The 17,496-nt window shown below is 45.4% G+C and overlaps 3 protein-coding genes across 3 annotated transcripts in view; 2 read left to right on the top strand and 1 right to left on the bottom strand.

Moving 5' to 3' along the window:
* Nucleotides 1-14,288, top strand: part of LOC139558984 (class I histocompatibility antigen, F10 alpha chain-like) — a 32,620-nt gene extending 18,332 nt beyond the window's left edge. The window contains exons 3-8 of the mRNA XM_071374556.1: nt 12,126-12,404; nt 12,623-12,937; nt 13,172-13,291; nt 13,598-13,615; nt 13,886-13,965; nt 14,091-14,288. Coding sequence (XP_071230657.1) covers nt 12,126-12,404; nt 12,623-12,937; nt 13,172-13,291; nt 13,598-13,615; nt 13,886-13,935 — 782 coding nt within the window. The 3' untranslated portion in view covers nt 13,936-13,965; nt 14,091-14,288. The remainder of the gene's footprint in view (nt 1-12,125; nt 12,405-12,622; nt 12,938-13,171; nt 13,292-13,597; nt 13,616-13,885; nt 13,966-14,090) is intronic.
* Nucleotides 1-15,638, top strand: part of LOC139558983 (BOLA class I histocompatibility antigen, alpha chain BL3-7-like) — a 220,857-nt gene extending 205,219 nt beyond the window's left edge. Inside the window, exon 9 of the transcript XR_011671677.1 lies at nt 14,165-15,638. The gene's annotated coding sequence lies outside the window, so the exon portion shown is untranslated. The remainder of the gene's footprint in view (nt 1-14,164) is intronic.
* A 1,012-nt stretch (nt 15,639-16,650) lies between these two features.
* The window catches only part of psmb8a (proteasome 20S subunit beta 8A), a 2,954-nt gene continuing 2,108 nt past the window's right edge, over nt 16,651-17,496 (bottom strand). Inside the window, exons 5-6 of the mRNA XM_071374563.1 lie at nt 17,134-17,338; nt 16,651-16,826 (exon numbers count right to left, since the gene is read on the bottom strand). Of these exons, the coding sequence (XP_071230664.1) occupies nt 16,738-16,826; nt 17,134-17,338 (294 nt within the window). The 3' untranslated portion in view covers nt 16,651-16,737. The remainder of the gene's footprint in view (nt 16,827-17,133; nt 17,339-17,496) is intronic.

Here is a 17,496-nt window from a genome sequence, read left to right as displayed (position 1 = left end):
TTGTAAAATCTCAATTGAGGACATTTGGAAAAACTCAGTTGCATTTCATTGTTTCCTCACGTCCTCTCTCCTGACCTCCCGCTCAAAACCCATTGGAGGAGAAGGTCAGCGTGAAAGAACCTGACATTCCCTCTCACTGACCTTCTCCTCAAATGGGCTTTGAGAAGGAGGCGAGGAGAGAGGACGTGAGGAGTCAAGGAAATACAGTTTAGATTCTCCCATGGAGAGAGATAGTAATACAGACAGTCAACCCACCCCCTCACCAGTCTGCCTGCCTTCTCCCCTCTACCTGCCTCTGCTCCATCCCTATGGTTACCCACCACCATTCATCTCAACAGCCTCCTCAGGCAGAGGGAGATTAAAGGGCGGGGCACTGGACATGTGAGGTGCCTCGAGGAGAAGAACAGAGTCTGTCTCTGAAAAAAATAAAATAACACGTAGCCATAACAAAATTCAGAAATCTATGTAACACTAATAATGAATGCTATCCTAAATATGTTGTAACAATTGACTTCATGAATTGACTGAATTTAAACAGATTGACACGTGTGAAAGGAAAGGTACAGTAAGGGAGGTCTAAACAACAACCAGACACCTCCTCTCCTCTTCCTGTCCTTCCTGTCAGCTGCTTGGCTAATTTGACTCCATCTCCATCTCATTACATAGTATAACACCATAGAAGGTGAGATGTGTGTTAACTAAATACTGCTTGTATAGTGGCATAAATATTGGAACAGTGCGGTAAAGTTGGTCATTCTTGCGGTTTACTCATGGAATTTGTATTTCAGATCAAAAGATGGACATGACAGGCAAATATTTAGACAGCTAACTGTTGTTTTAGGATATTTTCTAACCCAGAAACAACAGCTATACATTTGACTCATATTAATACTTTGATCTGAAATACCAATTAGCCTACATGAGTATACTGTAAAAATGACCCCCTTCACTTCACTATCTCAGTACTGTGTTGTGGGGGAAAAACGGACCATTGAACTCGGTTTTCGAAAAGCAGCTGATGAATTTGAACCTTGACTGCTGCCTTTCTTGGCTGAGGCAGCCTCTTCAGGGTTGGCATGGCAACAAGGGTCTCTTCATCCTCCTCTGTGAGCATCAGGTTGGGCTACATCCCTCGGCGGCTTGGAGGAGCCTCTGCTGAAATGGGTTGAGCGAATCTGGGGGCTGGTACTGTACCTCTGATGACGCCTGGTGTGACGTTGTTCCTCTTCGTTTCTCCCTGTTTCCTCGTTTTTCTCCACGGCTACATCCTGTTCAACAAGGTCCTCAGTGGTTACTTCCGTGAGGATCTTAATAATCACCGGGTCCCAGATCCAGAGGTGCTTCCTCCATTTCAGCATCTTCCATGGCTGCACCGGTAGTGGTCATACTTGTGGATGACGTAGAGCAGGGGTGCACAATTAGAGTTCAAAGAGGTTCACCGACTTAACATTTTCTCCCCCCAAAAGGTCCAAACCATTCAAACGTGCGCTATGATTTGGGGGCACATATAGTTCTTGTAAATGTATAGCTAATAAACAAAGTACTACATTTCAGTAACATTTCAACAATATTTATTGCACATTTTCAATGCAGACACATTAAACATGAGGTAAAATAAATATGCAGCCTAATCATAAATAAAAGTAGGCCAATCACAAATGTTCTAATTTCAAGGAAAACAAGACTGCATCTTCACAAAAAAATAACAGAAGTGCCTGTTTCTGAAAAAAGTGCTTTGATTTTTGAACAAATAAGAAACCACAGGTTTAATATTTATCTTTCCTATTCTCTCCCACTTCACTTCTCCATCTCTCTTTAGTGAGAGAAATAGGCTGTTTCTTGCCCTGCCAGTCATTTGAACCTTGGCTGGAATGGAGTCAGTGCCATTCTCATGCACATATGTAGGTGCTCATTGGTGAGTCTAGAACAGTACTTATTTTTAATGATGTTCAGAGTGGAGAAAGAAGACTCACAACTGTATGTGGAGCCGAACATGGTCAATGTGTGTGGTGCTACTTTGGTTCGACCAGGGGAAAACAGTCTCAGACAAGGCCTGCAGCCAGAAAGTGTCATGATCAGTTAGTTGAAAGTGCTCTCTCAGTGCTACATTTGCTTGCAGATCAATCAGTTCCATCTGTAGAGATCCAGCATGGGCCCACTTGAAGGTCTGTGTCACCTCCTTTGAAAATCACCTGACACCTGTTGATGAGGAATGGATTCTCAATTAGAAGAAGAAAATCTAACATACACCAGAAGCTGGGCATTATCACTCACATCAGTAGATTCATCAAGAGCATAATGCTCTGCATGGTGCTCTCCGAATAGCTCCATCAAGCTGTGTTAATACGTCCTCTGTTATTATTTCACTCTTTCTTGCTGCTGTTGTACGCGACGTTGGGATTTGCTTGATCTTTTCACACAGCTCGTCTTTTTGTTTATCGTCAAGTTTCAGCAACAGCTTTCACGCATTCCATCACCACTCCATCACCACTCCCCCGTCAGTAAATGGCCTTTGGTGTTGACCCAAAATCCAAGCTATTTTTAGTGAACATTCGTTTGCACGTTGTTGGGCAGTGAATGCATGGGAGAGGACTCTGGTGGACCGATCATACTGGGCTTTGAGTTGGTTTATTTTGCGTGTCCTCACCTCAGACTGCTGTGGATATGTTTGCTCAGAAGATCTGTGCTTTGTCTCGTAGTGGCGCTTCACGTTGGCACCTTTTATTAGAGTCACGGTCTCTGAACATATCAGGCAGAGTGGTTGGACACTCGCTGCGGGAAGGATAAAGGCATATTTGTCTGTCCAGTCCTCTTTGAAACCTCGGTTTTCTGTATCGGATGTCCTGACTTTTGCGCCATTAGTTTCTCCTCTCGCTTCCGCTTCTGCTTCTCTCGCTGCCTCTCTCTGACAACATCAGTCTCCTAACATGCATGTTAAACATTCACTTTGATTGGCTGAGTTTTGTGAAGTGATTTAAATAACGCACGTGATTGGACAACACACGGTAGTATGGGGCACTGTCTGGGACCTTCCCACCACCATCAAGCTATAGACCTAAGTGCGCGTCCAATTTAGCTGTGTTAATACCGTAACTTACTTAGGCTTATATTTCAATATGTAGGCTACTGTATCAATTAATAATTTGTTTATGTCATCACACAGACGAGTCATTCATGCTTTGAAATGCAATCAAGCGTTTTAGTTTTTAAACTAAATGCCAAAGGGAGCTTTTAATAATTAGCCTAAACAATAAATGAACCGCAATTCACAAATGCATGCAACTGTTTTTAGTCTTTGCTGTAACAACGTCTTTACAAAAATATAAATGTAACTTAACAATTTCAAAGATTTTATTGAGTCACAATTTAAATACATGAATTAGGCCTGGAAATAAAGATTTGCATCTGTTTGTCACAGATTTCTCTTTTTTTTAAAGGTAGGGTTGTGAATCAGAAAACCTGTCAGTATCTGTTGTGAACACCATTTGCCTCATGCAGCACTACATATCACCTTAGAATTGATCATGTTGTTGATTTTGGCCTGTGGAATGTTGTCCCACTCTTCAATGGCTGTATAAAGTTGCTAGATATTGGAGGGAACTTGAACACGCTGTCGTACACGTCAAAACCAGAGCATCCTTGTGCCATGGGGTCGTGCATTATCATGCTGAAACATGAGGTGATGGCTGCTGATGAATGGCACGACAATGGGCCTCAGGATCTTGTCACGGTATCTCTGTGCATTAAAATTTGCCATAGATAAAATGCAATTGTGTTCCTTGTCCGTAGGTTATGCCTGCCCATACCATAACCCCACCTCCACCATGGGGCACTCTGTTCACAACGTTGACATCAGTAAACCGCTCGCCCACACGACACCATACATATGGTCTGCGGTTGTGAGGCCTGTTGGACATACTGCCAAATGCCACATTTTCTAAAATGACATTGGAGGCGGCTTACGGTAGAGAAATGAACATTAAATTCTCTGGCAATACAAGGTGCACCTGTGTAATGATCATGCTGGTTAATCAGCTTCTTGATATGCCACACCTGTCAGTTGGATGGATTATCTTGGCAAAGGAGAAATGCTCAGTAACAGGGATGTAAACAAATGTGTGCACAAAATTTGAGAGAAAAAGCTTTTTGTGCATACTGTATGTGTAACGGGGTGAGTGCTGGTGACACCGACCTCGGGGACGACCCGGAGGGCGAGGCGCAGGGCGATCCGGATGGAGATGGTGGGACTCTCGCAGCATAGAAGGATCCAACACGTCCTCCACCGGAACCCAGCATCTCTCCTCCGGACCATACCCCTCACAGTCCACGAGGTACTGAAGGCCCCTCGTCCAACGTCTCGAATCCAGTATAGAACGAACGGAGTACGCCGGGGCCCCCTCGATGTCCAGAGGGGGCGGAGGAACCTCCCGCACCTCAGACTCCTGGAGCGGGCCAGCCACCACCGGCCGAGGAGAGACACATGGAACAAGGGGTTAATGCGGTAATCGGGAGGAAGCTGTAACCTGTAACAAACCTTGTTCACTCTCCTCAGAACTTTAAATGGCCCCACAAGCCGCGGACCCAGCTTCCGACAGGGCAGGCAGAGGGGCAGGTTTCGGGTCGAGAGCCAGACCCCGTTTCCCAGTGCGAACACCGGAGCCTCACTGCGATGTCGGTCTGCACCAACTTTCTGGCACAGCACGGCGCGCTGAAGGTGGACATGGGCGGCGTTCCATGTTTCCTCCACGCGCCGGAACCAGTCATCCACCGCAGGAGCCTCGGTCTGACTCTGATGCCAAGGAGGCTGATACCCCAATACACACTGGAAGGGAGAGAGGTTAGTGGAGGAGTGGCGAAGCGAGTTCTGGGCCATCTCTGCCCAGGGCGCAAACGCTGCCCACTCCCCCGGCCGGTCCTGGCAATATGACCTCAGAAACCTACCCACATCCTGGTTAACTCTCTCCACCTGCCCGTTACTCTCAGGGTGAAAACCTGAGGTAAGGCTGACCGAGACCCCCAGACGCTCCATGAACGCCCTCCAGACCCTTGACGTGAACTGGGGACCCCGATCAGACACTATATCCTCAGACACCCTGTAGTACCGGACGACGTGTGTATACAGGGCCTCCACAGTCTGTAGGGCCGTAGGGAGACCGGGCAAAGGGAGGAGACGACAGGACTTAGAAAAACGATCCACAACGACCAGGATCGTGGTGTTACCCAGTGAAGGTGGAAGATCGGTTAGGAAATCCACCGACAGGTGCGACCACGGCCATTGTGGAACGGGTAAGGGTTGTAACTTACCTCAGGGCAGGTGCCTAGGAGCCTTACACTGGGCGCACACCGAGCAGGAGGAAACATAAACCCTCACATCCTTAGCCAAAGTACTTAGCCACCAGTACTTCCAACTAAGACAGCGTACCGTCCGACCGATCCCAGGATGACCAGAGGAGGGTGACGTGTGGGCCCAATAGATCAGCCGGTCGCGGACAGCAGACGGAACGTACAGACGCCCAGCTGGACACTGGAGGGGAGCGGGCTCTGCACGTGACGCCCGCTCAATGTCCGCGTCCAGCTCCCACACTACCGGCGCCACCAGGCAAGAGGCGGGGAGTATGGGAATGGGATCCATGGGCTGCTCCTTTGTCATACAGCCGGGACAATGCGTCTGCCTTAAAGTTCTGGGAGCCTGGTCTGTAGGAAAGGGTAAACACAAAAGGGGTGAAAAACATAGCCCACCTTGCCTGGTGAGGGTTCAGTCTGCTCGCCGCCCGGATGTACGGTGGTCAGTCCAGATGAGAAAAGGGTGTCTATCCCCCTCAAGCCAATGTCTCCACGCCTTCAAGGCTTTGACGAGAGCCAACAGCTCCCGGTCCCCCACATTATAGTTTTGCTCTGCCGGGCTGAGCTTCTTCGAGAAGAAGGCACCGGGGCGGAGCTTCGGTAGCGTACCCGAGCGCTGAGAGAGCACAGCTCCTATCCCAGCCTCGGACGCGTCCACCTCCACTATGAACGCCAAAGAGGGATCCGGATGGGCCAACACGGGAGCCGAGGTGACAGAGCTCTCAGGCGACTAAAAGCCCTGTCCGCCTCAGCTGACCACTGCAAGCGCACCGGGCCCTCCTTCAGCAGTGAGGTAATGGGACCCGCTACCTGACCAAAACCCCGGATGAACCTCTGGTAGTAGTTGGCAAACCCTAAGAATCGCTGCACCTCCTTTACCGTGGTGGGAGTCGGCCAATTACGAACGGCTGAAATGCGGTCACTTTCCATCTCCACCCCTGAGGTGGAAATACGATACCCTAGGAAGGAGACAGAATGTTGGAAGATCAAGCACTTCTCAGCCTTGACGTACAGGTCATGCTCCAACAGGCGACCAAGCACCCTGCGCACCAGGGCCACATGCTCGGCGCGTGTAGCAGAGTATATCAAAATGTAATCAATATACACCACTACACCCTGCCCGTGCAGGTCCCTGAAAATCTTGTCTACAAAGGCTTGGAAGACTGATGGAGCATTCATCAACCCGTACGGCATGACGAGGTACTCCTAGTGCCCTGATGTGGTACTGAAAGCCGTCTTCCACTCGTCTCCCTCTCGGATAAGCACCAGGTTGTAAGCGCTCCTGAGATCTAGTTTAGTGACGAAGCGCACCCCGTGCATTGACTCTATCGCTGTTCCTATGAGCGGTAGCGGGTAATTATATCTGATTCATACCCCGATAGTCAATACACGGGCGCAAACCTCCCTCCTTCTTCACAAAAATGAAACTTGAGGAGGCTGGTGAAGTGGAGGACCGAATGTTCCCCTGACGCAGGGATTCGGAGACATATGTTTGCATAGCCTTCGTCTCCGTCTGCGGGAGGGGATACACATGACTCCTGGGATGTGCTGCGTCTACCAGGAGATCTATCGCACGATCGCCCCGTCAATGAGGTGGTAATTCAGTCGCCTTCTTTTTGGAGAAGGTGAGAGCCAAATCGGCATATTCTGGGGGAATGTGCACGCTGGAGACCTGGTCTGGACTTTCCACCGTAGTAGCACCAACGGAAACCCCTAAACACCTACCTGAGCACTCTCGCGACCACCCTGTGAGAGCCCTCTGTGGCCAAGAAACAGTGGGGTTATGACAAGCTAACCAGGGTAGGCCCAGCACCACAGGAAACGCAGGAGAGTCAATAAGGAAAATACTAATTCTCTCTGTGTGACCCCCCTGTGTCACCATGCCCAGAGGAGCGGTGACCTCTAATCAACCCTGACCCTAATGGTCGACTATCTAAGGCGTCAACGGGGAAGGGCACATCCACGGGAACAATGGGGATCCCTAAACTTTGGGCGAAATTCCCAGCCGCACCTGAATCGACGAGCGCCTTATGCAGGGAAAATGACAAACACAAACATTTGTGCAACAGAGGCCTCTGGGTGAGAATGGTGCCGGCTCACCTGGGGTGATGCCAGAGGACCTTGCCTGCTGCCTCGATTCCCAGAGTAACCAACCCGGCACCGACCGGCAGTGTGACCTCTGCGACCACAGATGGTGCACGAGCGGGAACCCCCTCCGGTCTCCCTGCGCACCGCCCCTCCCAGCTCCATGGGTATCGGAGAGGGGGTGCTGGAGGATGGAGCCACCAGACCCCAATCTGAACGTCCGGGCGTAGCCAGCAGGTTGTCCAGACGGATGGATAAGTCCACCAGCTGGTCAAACGTGAGGGTGGTGTCTCTGCAGGCCAGCTCCCGACGGACGTCCTTGCGTAGACTGCAGCAGTAATGATCGATCAGGGCCCTGTTGTTCCATCCTGCGCCGGCAGCCAGGGTCCTAAACTCCAGGTCGAACTCCTGGGCGCTCCTCGTCTCCTGCCTAAGATGGTAGAGGCGCTCACCCGCCACTCTACCCTCGGGCGGGTGGTCGAAGTACCGGCCCTCGGGCGGGTGAACTCCTCAAACTGGTCCAACACCCTCTCTCCACACGGCGTTGGCCTACTCCAGGGCTCTCCCGGTGAGGAACGAGACGAGGGCGGCCACCCTCTTACGGCCCGATGGAGCCGGGTGGACGGTGGCCAGATAGAAGTCTAACTGCAATAAGAACCCCTGACAGTTCGCAGCCCTCCCGTCATACTCATGGGGCAAGGAGAGACGGATCCCACTGGGTTCAGGCGGGAAAAGGGCGCCGGGTGGACGGTGGCCAGATAGAGGTCTAACTTCAATAAGAACCCCTGACAGTTCGCAGCCCTCCTGTCGAAACTCCTGGGGCAAGGAGAGACAGATGCCACTGGGTTCAGGCGGGAAAGGGGCGCTCTGGAGAGACCCCGGGTGTGCTGGTGGAGGCGCTGGACGAACTCCCTGTCTCTCCCAGGGATCCATTGTCTGGACAACACGGTCCATGGCGGTGCCAAGATGGTAAAGCATTGCTGCATGCTCCTGGACGCGCTTATCCACCTCAATGGCCGGGGTACCTTCTCCTGCTGACTCCATAGTTCGGGTCGGTGATTTTTTAACAGGGTGCGTGCTGGTGGCAGGGAAGTCAGGCGCAGGAGAATGAACTTGGTATAAACGGAGCTGTTTAATAAGTATTCCAAAAAAATCAGAAAACCAACATAATACAAAATAAAATAAGAGGGTGTAAAACCCGTTGCACACCAGACCATAACTTGCACACATACAGTGGGGAGAACAAGTATTTGATACACTGCCGATTTTGCAGGTTTTCCTACTTACAAAGCATGTAGAGGTCTGTAATTTTTATCATAGGTACACTTCAACTGTGAGAGACGGAATCTAAAACAAAAATCCTGAAAATCACATTGTATGATTTTTAAGTAATTAATTAGCATTTTATTGCATGACATAAGTATTTGATACATCAGAAAAGCAGAACTTAATATTTAGTACAGAAACTTTTGTTTGCAATTACAGAGATCATACATTTCCTGTAGTTCTTGACCAGGTTTGCACGCACTGCAGCAGGGATTTTGGCCCACTCCTCCATACAGACCTTCTCCAGATCCTTCACGTTTCGGGGCTGTCGCTGGGCAATACGGACTTTCAGCTCCCTCCAAAAATGTTCTATTTGGTTCAGGTCTGGAGACTGGCTAGGCCACTCCAGGACCTTGAGATGCTTCTTACGGAGCCACTCCTTAGTTGCCATGGCTGTGTGTTTCGGGTCGTTGTCATGCTGGAAGACCCAGCCACGACCCATCTTCAATGCTCTTACTGAGGGAAGGAGGTTGTTGGCCAAGATCTCACGATACATGGCCCCATCCATCCTCCCCTCAATACGGTGCAGTCGTCCTGTCCCCTTTGCAGAAAAGCATCCCCAAAGAATGATGTTTCCACCTCCGTGCTTCACGGTTGGGATGGTGTTCTTGGGGTTGTACTCATCCTTCTTCTTCCTCCAAACACGGCGAGTGGAGTTTAGACCAAAAAGCTCTATTTTTGTCTCATCAGACCACATGACCTTCTCCCATTCCTCCTCTGGATCATCCAGATGGTCATTGGCAAACTTCAGACGGGCCTGGACATGCGCTGGCTTGAGCAGGGGGACCTTGTGTGCGCTGCAGGATTTTAATCCATGACGGCATAGTGTGTTACTAATGGTTTTCTTTGAGACTGTGGTCCCAGCTCTCTTCAGGTCATTGACCAGGTCCTGCCATGTAGTTCTGGGCTGATCCCTCACCTTACTCATGATCATTGATGCCCCACGAGGTGAGATCTTGCATGGAGCCCCAGACCGAGGGTGATTGACCGTCATCTTGAACTTCTTCCATTTTCTAATAATTGCGCCAACAGTTGTTGCCTTCTCACCAAGCTGCTTGCCTATTGTCCTGTAGCCCATCCCAGCCTTGTGCAGGTCTACAATTGTATCCCTGATGTCCTTACACAGCTCTCTGGTCTTGGCCATTGTGGAGAGGTTGGAGTGTTTGATTGAGTGTGTGGACAGGTGTCTTTTATACAGGTAATAAGTTCAAACAGGTGCAGTTAATACAGGTAATGAGTGGAGAACAGGAGGGCTTCTTAAAGAAAAATAACAGGTCTGTGAGAGCCGGAATTCTTACTGGTTGGTAGGTGATCAAATACTTATGTCATGCAATAAACAGTTTGCGCCAACAGTTGTTGCCTTCTCACCAAGCTGCTTGCCTATTGTCCTGTAGCCCACCCCAGTCTTGTGCAGGTCTACAATTGTATCCCTGATGTCCTTACACAGCTCTCTGGTCTTGGCCATTGTGGAGAGGTTGGAGTGTTTGATTGAGTGTGTGGACAGGTGTCTTTTATACAGGTAACGAGTTCAAACAGGTGCAGTTAATACAGGTAATGAGTGGAGAACAGGAGGGCTTCTTAAAGAAAAATAACAGGTCTGTGAGAGCCGGAATTCTTACTGGTTGGTAGGTGATCAAATACTTATGTCATGCAATAAAATGCTAATTAATTATTTTAAAATCATACAATGTGATTTTCTGGATTTTTGTTTAAGATTCCGTCTCTCACAGTTGAAGTGTACCTATGATAAAAATTACAGACCTCTACATGCTTTGTAAGTAGGAAAACCTGCAAAATCGGCAGTGTATCAAATACTTGTTCTCCCCACTGTACATACAACAAACAATCACCGACAAAGACATGAGGGGAAACAGAGGGTCAAATACACAACATGTAATTGATGGGATTGAAACCAGGTGTGATAGAAGACACGACAAAACCAATGAAAAATGGATCAGCAATGGCTAGAAGGTCGGTGATGTCGACCCCGAACACCGCCCGAACAAGGAGAGGGACCAACTTCGGCGGAAGTCGTGACAATATGTAACATTTCTGGGATATTTTATTACAGTTCATGAAACATGGAACCAACACTTTATATGTGGTGTTTATATTTTTTGTTCAGTATATTATATTTATTTTGAGTGTGAGAATGGTATATGAATAACACCCATTGCTCCTTCATAAAGAAGGATCTTCTCATTTGACTTATAACCATAATTCAATCTTGGATTAAACTATTCAAATATTTTTTCCCAGTATGTGTGTATATATATATTCTTTTTTTTTCTTCATTAGAACACTGGTACAATCATAATTTATTCAGTGTTGTTTATACTGTTCCAAATATTATTATAATCTAACAGCACCTGTTTGTCACACATAATACTCAGACAGTACTTGCTCCTCTACCCTCCTTTTTCATCATCTGCAGTAGTTTCTACAACTAAGTCAAATGTCTTCCATACGTCTGACTTCCCCTTTCCCTCCTAAGCATCAAGTAAACATTCCCCCATTTCGAGTTTCTTCTTCACGTCCTCCACATCCATTTTGCTTTCACATGTGGTACGGTGTTCAGAGTTTGTTATAAACAATTTATTGACGTGATTATGATTGGCTATAGGTCATGCACTATTTGTCACGTGCATGCGAGCATACCTGGTGCACGTAAAGAGAGCAAGGGGTTTAGGGTATATGGAATGTTTTCCTAAACAAATGAGGGATTTCGGTTACAACTTTTCAGTCAGAGAAACAAGTAAGAAACAAAATGGCTGTAATTATGTTGTAGCTTCAGCACCACGGACAGCGTGATAAACACTTGCTGTGTTGTGGTTCCTGTTTGCTGCAGCAGGGAGGAGAAAGAGACAACATGCACCATTGAGAGATAATCTTCCTCATGTTGGTCTCTCCATCTCTCTCTCGTGTTGTTCCTGACTGAACAGAGGATCCTCTCACTTCCTCTATTTATCTCTGACATCATCACTAGAGGACAGACTTCATTTATCAACAGTGTTTTATTCATTTACACACCTCACTGAACTACAGTCCTACACAACATCCATTTGTCAGAATAACACTTCTGTACTGAACACAATGTGTATATTCAACACAGTAGATAGAACCAAGCCAACATCAGCTGGTGTAGAATAGATCCACTCTCTGAGTCTCCTCATCAACTCTCTCTGTCTCTGTGGTGAAGGTGTGACATCATCATCACACTGTAGAGGTCTGAGCTGATCTGTTTTATTCCAGTCTGGTTGAACAACTAATACATGATGATAGAGATCCCACTGGCAGACTGAATCTGGAGAACAGATGGAGCAATGCACATTGTTGATGATCCTCCCCCTCTCTCTTGCGCTCTCTCTCAGGTGTGCACACATGGATGATGATGTACGGCTGTGTGTTGGATGAGGACACTGGAGTCACAGAGGGGTTTAGTCAGTTTGGATATGATGGAAAGGATTTTGTGGTATTTGACCAGAAGACAAAGACATGGATCGCCCCAACACCACAGGCAGTCATCACCAAACACAAGTGGGACAGAAGCATAGGTTACAATGAGAACATGAACAACTACCTCACCCAGACCTGCATTGAGTGGTTGAAGAAGTATCTGGACTATGGGAAGAGCACTCTGATGAGGACAGGTACAGAGACGCATGACATTTTTTTAAATCTCTTCTACCACCCCCTCTGTAATTGCCCATAGTCTACCAAAATTGATATCATATACAGTATCTCTGTGTGTCTGTCTATTCCCCTGTTTTTCTTACACCCTCCATCTCACCCTCTTCTATTTACCTTTCAACCACCCCCACCCTCTCTCTCTCTCTTTCTCTCTCTCTCTGTCTCTCTCTTTCTCCAGTCCCTCCCTCAGTGTCTCTGCTCCAGAAGACCCCCTCCTCTCCAGTGACCTGCCACGCTACAGGTTTCTACCCCAGTGGAGTCATGGTGGTCTGGAAGAAAGATGGACAAGATCACCATGAAGATGTGGAGAATGGAGAGACTCTCCCAAACGATGATGGAACCTTCCAGAAAAGCGCCCACCTCACAGTGACGCCTGAGGAGTGGAAGAACAACAAGTATCAGTGTGTGGTTCAGGTCACTGGTATCAAGAAGGACTTCAACACGGTTTTGACTGAGTCTGAGATCCAAACCAACTGGGGAAAGACCAACAGGGGTAAGAGGGATATAGATTTAAATGTACACTATACCCAACCCTCTTGCTGAATGTGCCCAATATTCCTCCTTTCTAAGTTCACTCATCTGCTCAGTAAAGCTACCTTTCTGACTGCATGTTCTCATTGACCTCCTGACCTTTTATTGACATTGAGGGATGCTGCTTGAAGTTCATTTTAGATGAAAATGTATCATCTAGCACTGTAGTCTGAATGCTCTGTTCTGATGATTATAGATGAAAATGAACCAAACACCATTGGCTTGGCCCCCATCATTGGAGTGGCTGTAGCTCTCTTGGTCATTGTTGCTGTTGTTGTTGGGGTCGTCATGTGGAGGAAGAAGAAGAGTGAGAAAGGTGGGAGGGGAGAAATACCTCTTTCTATTGTCATATGTAGGATACACTGTCATCTTAGATATTATCAGCTGTGATGTATTTAGTGGTTTAGAAGTAGTAGTCATAGTATTGGTTTACAAGTAATAGTATTGTATAGTTAGTGATGGTAGAAGTGTTTTTGATTTGATCTGATTTGCGTAAATAGTCACGTCACTTAGGTTGTATGTGATGTCTGCAGTAGGAATACAGGATTTGGTATACTCAAACATGTTCTCTTGTTGTATTCCAACAAATTCAATAATAACTTCATGTTTACCTCTGTTTCAGGCTTTGTTCCAGCCAGCAGTAAGTGCCTATGTTCATATTGTTTGCTATTCTGAAGAGGTCACTGAATTTTGTATTGTGTTTGATTGTATCCATTTTAGAATGTGGTTGTGTGTTTTCTTTGTAGATTCTGATGCTCGTTCAAACTTAGATGTGAATTGATGTAGCTACTTAATTAATATGGATGGTTTTATTTACTGTGAACCATGCGTTAGGAACTTGGTAATTAACCTGAACTCATTATCTTTCAATCAGTCTCTTTCTAACATTGGGGTTTTATTTCTGTTTTAGCTTCCGACACTGACTCTGAGACCTCTGGGAAAGCTGTCCAGAAGACTTGAGAGACCTCTCTGCACTTCTGTAACATCAGAGTAAGTCACTTAAGATGTCCTCATATTAATGACCAAACTAGAGAAACAACCACTACCATTATGGAACACACGGCTACTGTTTAGAATGGGTTTATGTGTGTAACCTCTCTTCTCATGTGTTTTAGGAGCTGAAGAGGACAGCAACGTAATGGAAACAACAAACGTTGAACTTCCCAAGAACATAACACATACGTATACTTACACACACATCAGTCTCACACACAGACCTTTCTCACACACACACACACACACACACACACACACACACACACACACACACACACACACACACACACACACACACACCTTTCTCTCACATACAAGTTTACACACACTGTAAACATAGAATCCATATATAAAAAAGATCTGCTGTCAGAAATATTCTTTGGTGATTTCCTTGAAACAGTTTTACTTTAATTTAATCCATGGTTTGGCTTTTTAAAATTGAATTTTGTTGAATTATATAATGTAATATTGCCACTGTGTGATAGACGTACAGTATCTCAGTCTTACAGGTATATTACAATCAATGGAACACCAGGAAAGTGTGTTTCTGGAAAGGATTAGATTGTTGTGAGATGTTGAATTAAGATTTTCATTTATAATATTCTACAAGAAGAACATACATTTTCCTGATTTTCCCCTAAGTGAAGCCACCAAAACAATCACATTTAAAAGATATTGCTGTAAACTGAATAATTGTTTCGTTTGTCGGTTTTGGTGGTATAAGATACAGTAATTGTGTGACGTTATAACTTTGCTCACACTAACTTGTTTAATTGTATGGCTATAAACCAGACAAGGCCGATCCACATGTTCCATTTGTACATTTTTCTCTTTTACCGAAAGTGGCGTTATTTTTCTAGCTGTTTTGATTTTATGATACATTTTGATTTATGATGGGGCAAAACACTTTTGGACTATACGGTCTGTAGTTGGTGATGGGGCAAGTGAACATGTATTTTATTGCAAGTGTAAATGTGATCCATTTAAGAGATACATAATCAACCACCCTAACAAGACCAATTAGAGACCAAATTCATGCATTCTGTAATAATGTTCTTACACCTTTCAATAAAGTCTAAAAAAAATTAAATGGAAGTGTCATTCTGGACCTTTTAATGTTGGCAGTAAGATATGTTCTGAACAGGACTTGAAGTGGAACAATATCATTTTATATATGGGTTTAAGAAGTAATTTATATTTTGATCACCTGTATGAAAAATGATGGGGTAGCAGGTAGCGTAGCGCTTAAGAGCGTTGGGCCAGAAACCGATAGGTTGCTGGTTTGAATCCACAAGCCGACTAGGTAAAAATCTGTCAACGTACCCTGGAGCAAGGCACTTAACCCTAATTGCTCCTCGTTCTTGATAAAAGTGTCTGATATGTAAATGTTTTAATAAAATGCTCATTAGAAAGGGGGTAATTTCTACACTGTTTCTTTGAGTACCGGCACCTATTTGAGTCCAAGTCAACCACTGGCTGTAAACAACAACAGGCTTAACTAAATAGTGGCCTATACTCATTTTGGGTACTGTTTAGTGTACTGTAGGTGTAGGAGTTCCACAATTCTTTTGTAATAGGCTTTTGAATAAATAACATTCTAGATATTTTGTTGACCTGTATGAAAGATGTTTGAATAAAATGCTTATTAAAATAGTGGATAATCTCTGCACTGTCTTTTGTCCTGAACATTATCATATGATATAGACTAGAATAAATCATGCTTGTCTGGAGGTCCACAGCACTGCTAGTTATCATTCTCTTTTAATCAGGGACTGATTCAGACCTGGAAAACAGGTGAGTGAACTCTGGCTGATGAATCAATTATATTTATTGATCAATAAACTGCCAGGGAGAACAGTATCTGTAGCAGCACTTCTGCCCTCTAGGGCTGAAATGTAATAGCCTATCATGTTATTCACCAAGACCTGTTGCACAGAATTCTGCCTGGCAACAGATATCAATGTTGCTAGACTGTTTTATGGAATGTAGTTTCTGTAAGGGATGAAATTCTCTATAATAACCCACTGGGAAAATATAGTACTCACCATGTAACTACTACCACACTATTCATATCCACAGTGACTCATTCCTCAAGCTGAGAAAATGAACATAATAGGCTTCTTTGGGTTTTATGGCAAATTCATTACATTAATTTAAAATGTCCTCTGATAGCACAAACATTTTGGTTGTAGAATTTCCTTTGTACAATGAACTCCTATACTGAGGTGGAAATTTACAAAATGGTGCCAACCAAAAGATAACCAGGCAAACACATCCGACTGGTTTGGGACATGTATTTGTGTTTCAGGAAACAGTTTGTTGGAGGCAGATACGCTAGACAAAACTATACGGACTCTGAATTTTACTTCCTTCTTCAACTGTTGGTTATGAGGTTGTTATTTGACCGTTTAGTAGGCTAAAACATTTGACTAAAACTCTTCCAAGTCACAAAGTTGTCCAGTGAATTTCACAAGTCTCAACAGACTTTACAGAGAAAATTCAAATCAAGGTTTGTAGTATTAGTATTGTATTAAACAATCCAACAAACCTTTTCCAATGACCGGCACTGGTAAATAACTAGTAGATTATAATACTGTACATTTGAATAGAACTGGTAACAGTTGCAGCAAGTTGTGACAGCATGTAAGACCTGAAGGTTAAACAATAGAGGCCAGAGAATGCGGTTTGAAAACGGTCTTTATTTGGAGCAGTGCTGGGATCAGTTGATAGAGAACACAGTGTGTCTGTGTAGAAACTGATCTATGATCAGAACATGCCCTTCCTGTAGCGGTGGATCAGCTCTGACACGTCCTCCTTACACACCTTTATCCAGCCGTCCTCCTGCATATGGTACACTGGACAAACAGAGACACAGTTACACATAAACATATTTTAAAGGTATTGTTTACATTTACATTTCCTATGGATTCAGCATATGACTCCTTTTTAATATGGATAAATCCTTATGAGATTAGATTATTATTGTATATTTAGTTATAACCTCTTGAATGGAATTACAACAAACGGACAATATCTCAACATACATCAAACTCAAACCTGCACCTATCTATACTTCACATGGTCTCACATGAACTGACTTAGTTAAGTCAAATCAAATGAATCGTTATAGAATGAGTATAGGTTCAGAACAAGGTCACTCACGGTTGACCACTCCTCCAGAGTATGCGTCCCTGTGCGTGGCGTGGGTGATGCCACGGCGGCCCAACTCGTACGCCTCCTCTACCGTCATGTCCTCACGGTAGCCGCTGTCCATCACTCCGTACGCATAGCTGCTACCACAACCAGTAGAGAACATACGACCAGAGAGACGTGTGGCGTTATCGTCCACGTAGTACAAACCAGGGCCCTGGACAGCAAGACACAAATAAATCAGTACTCATCAACAGACATGTGAACTGGAGACACTCCAATGGTACTCAAACATCTTGGGTAGCATCAGGATGAAAATGTAATCTATAAAACAAGGGTTTCAAATAAACATATGCACACACAAACACACACACA

The sequence above is a fragment of the Salvelinus alpinus genome, chromosome 29 (genome assembly GCF_045679555.1).
Source record: "Salvelinus alpinus chromosome 29, SLU_Salpinus.1, whole genome shotgun sequence".
Classification (NCBI taxonomy): Eukaryota; Metazoa; Chordata; class Actinopteri; order Salmoniformes; family Salmonidae; genus Salvelinus; species Salvelinus alpinus.
This window is presented reverse-complemented; position numbering and strand designations above follow the sequence as displayed.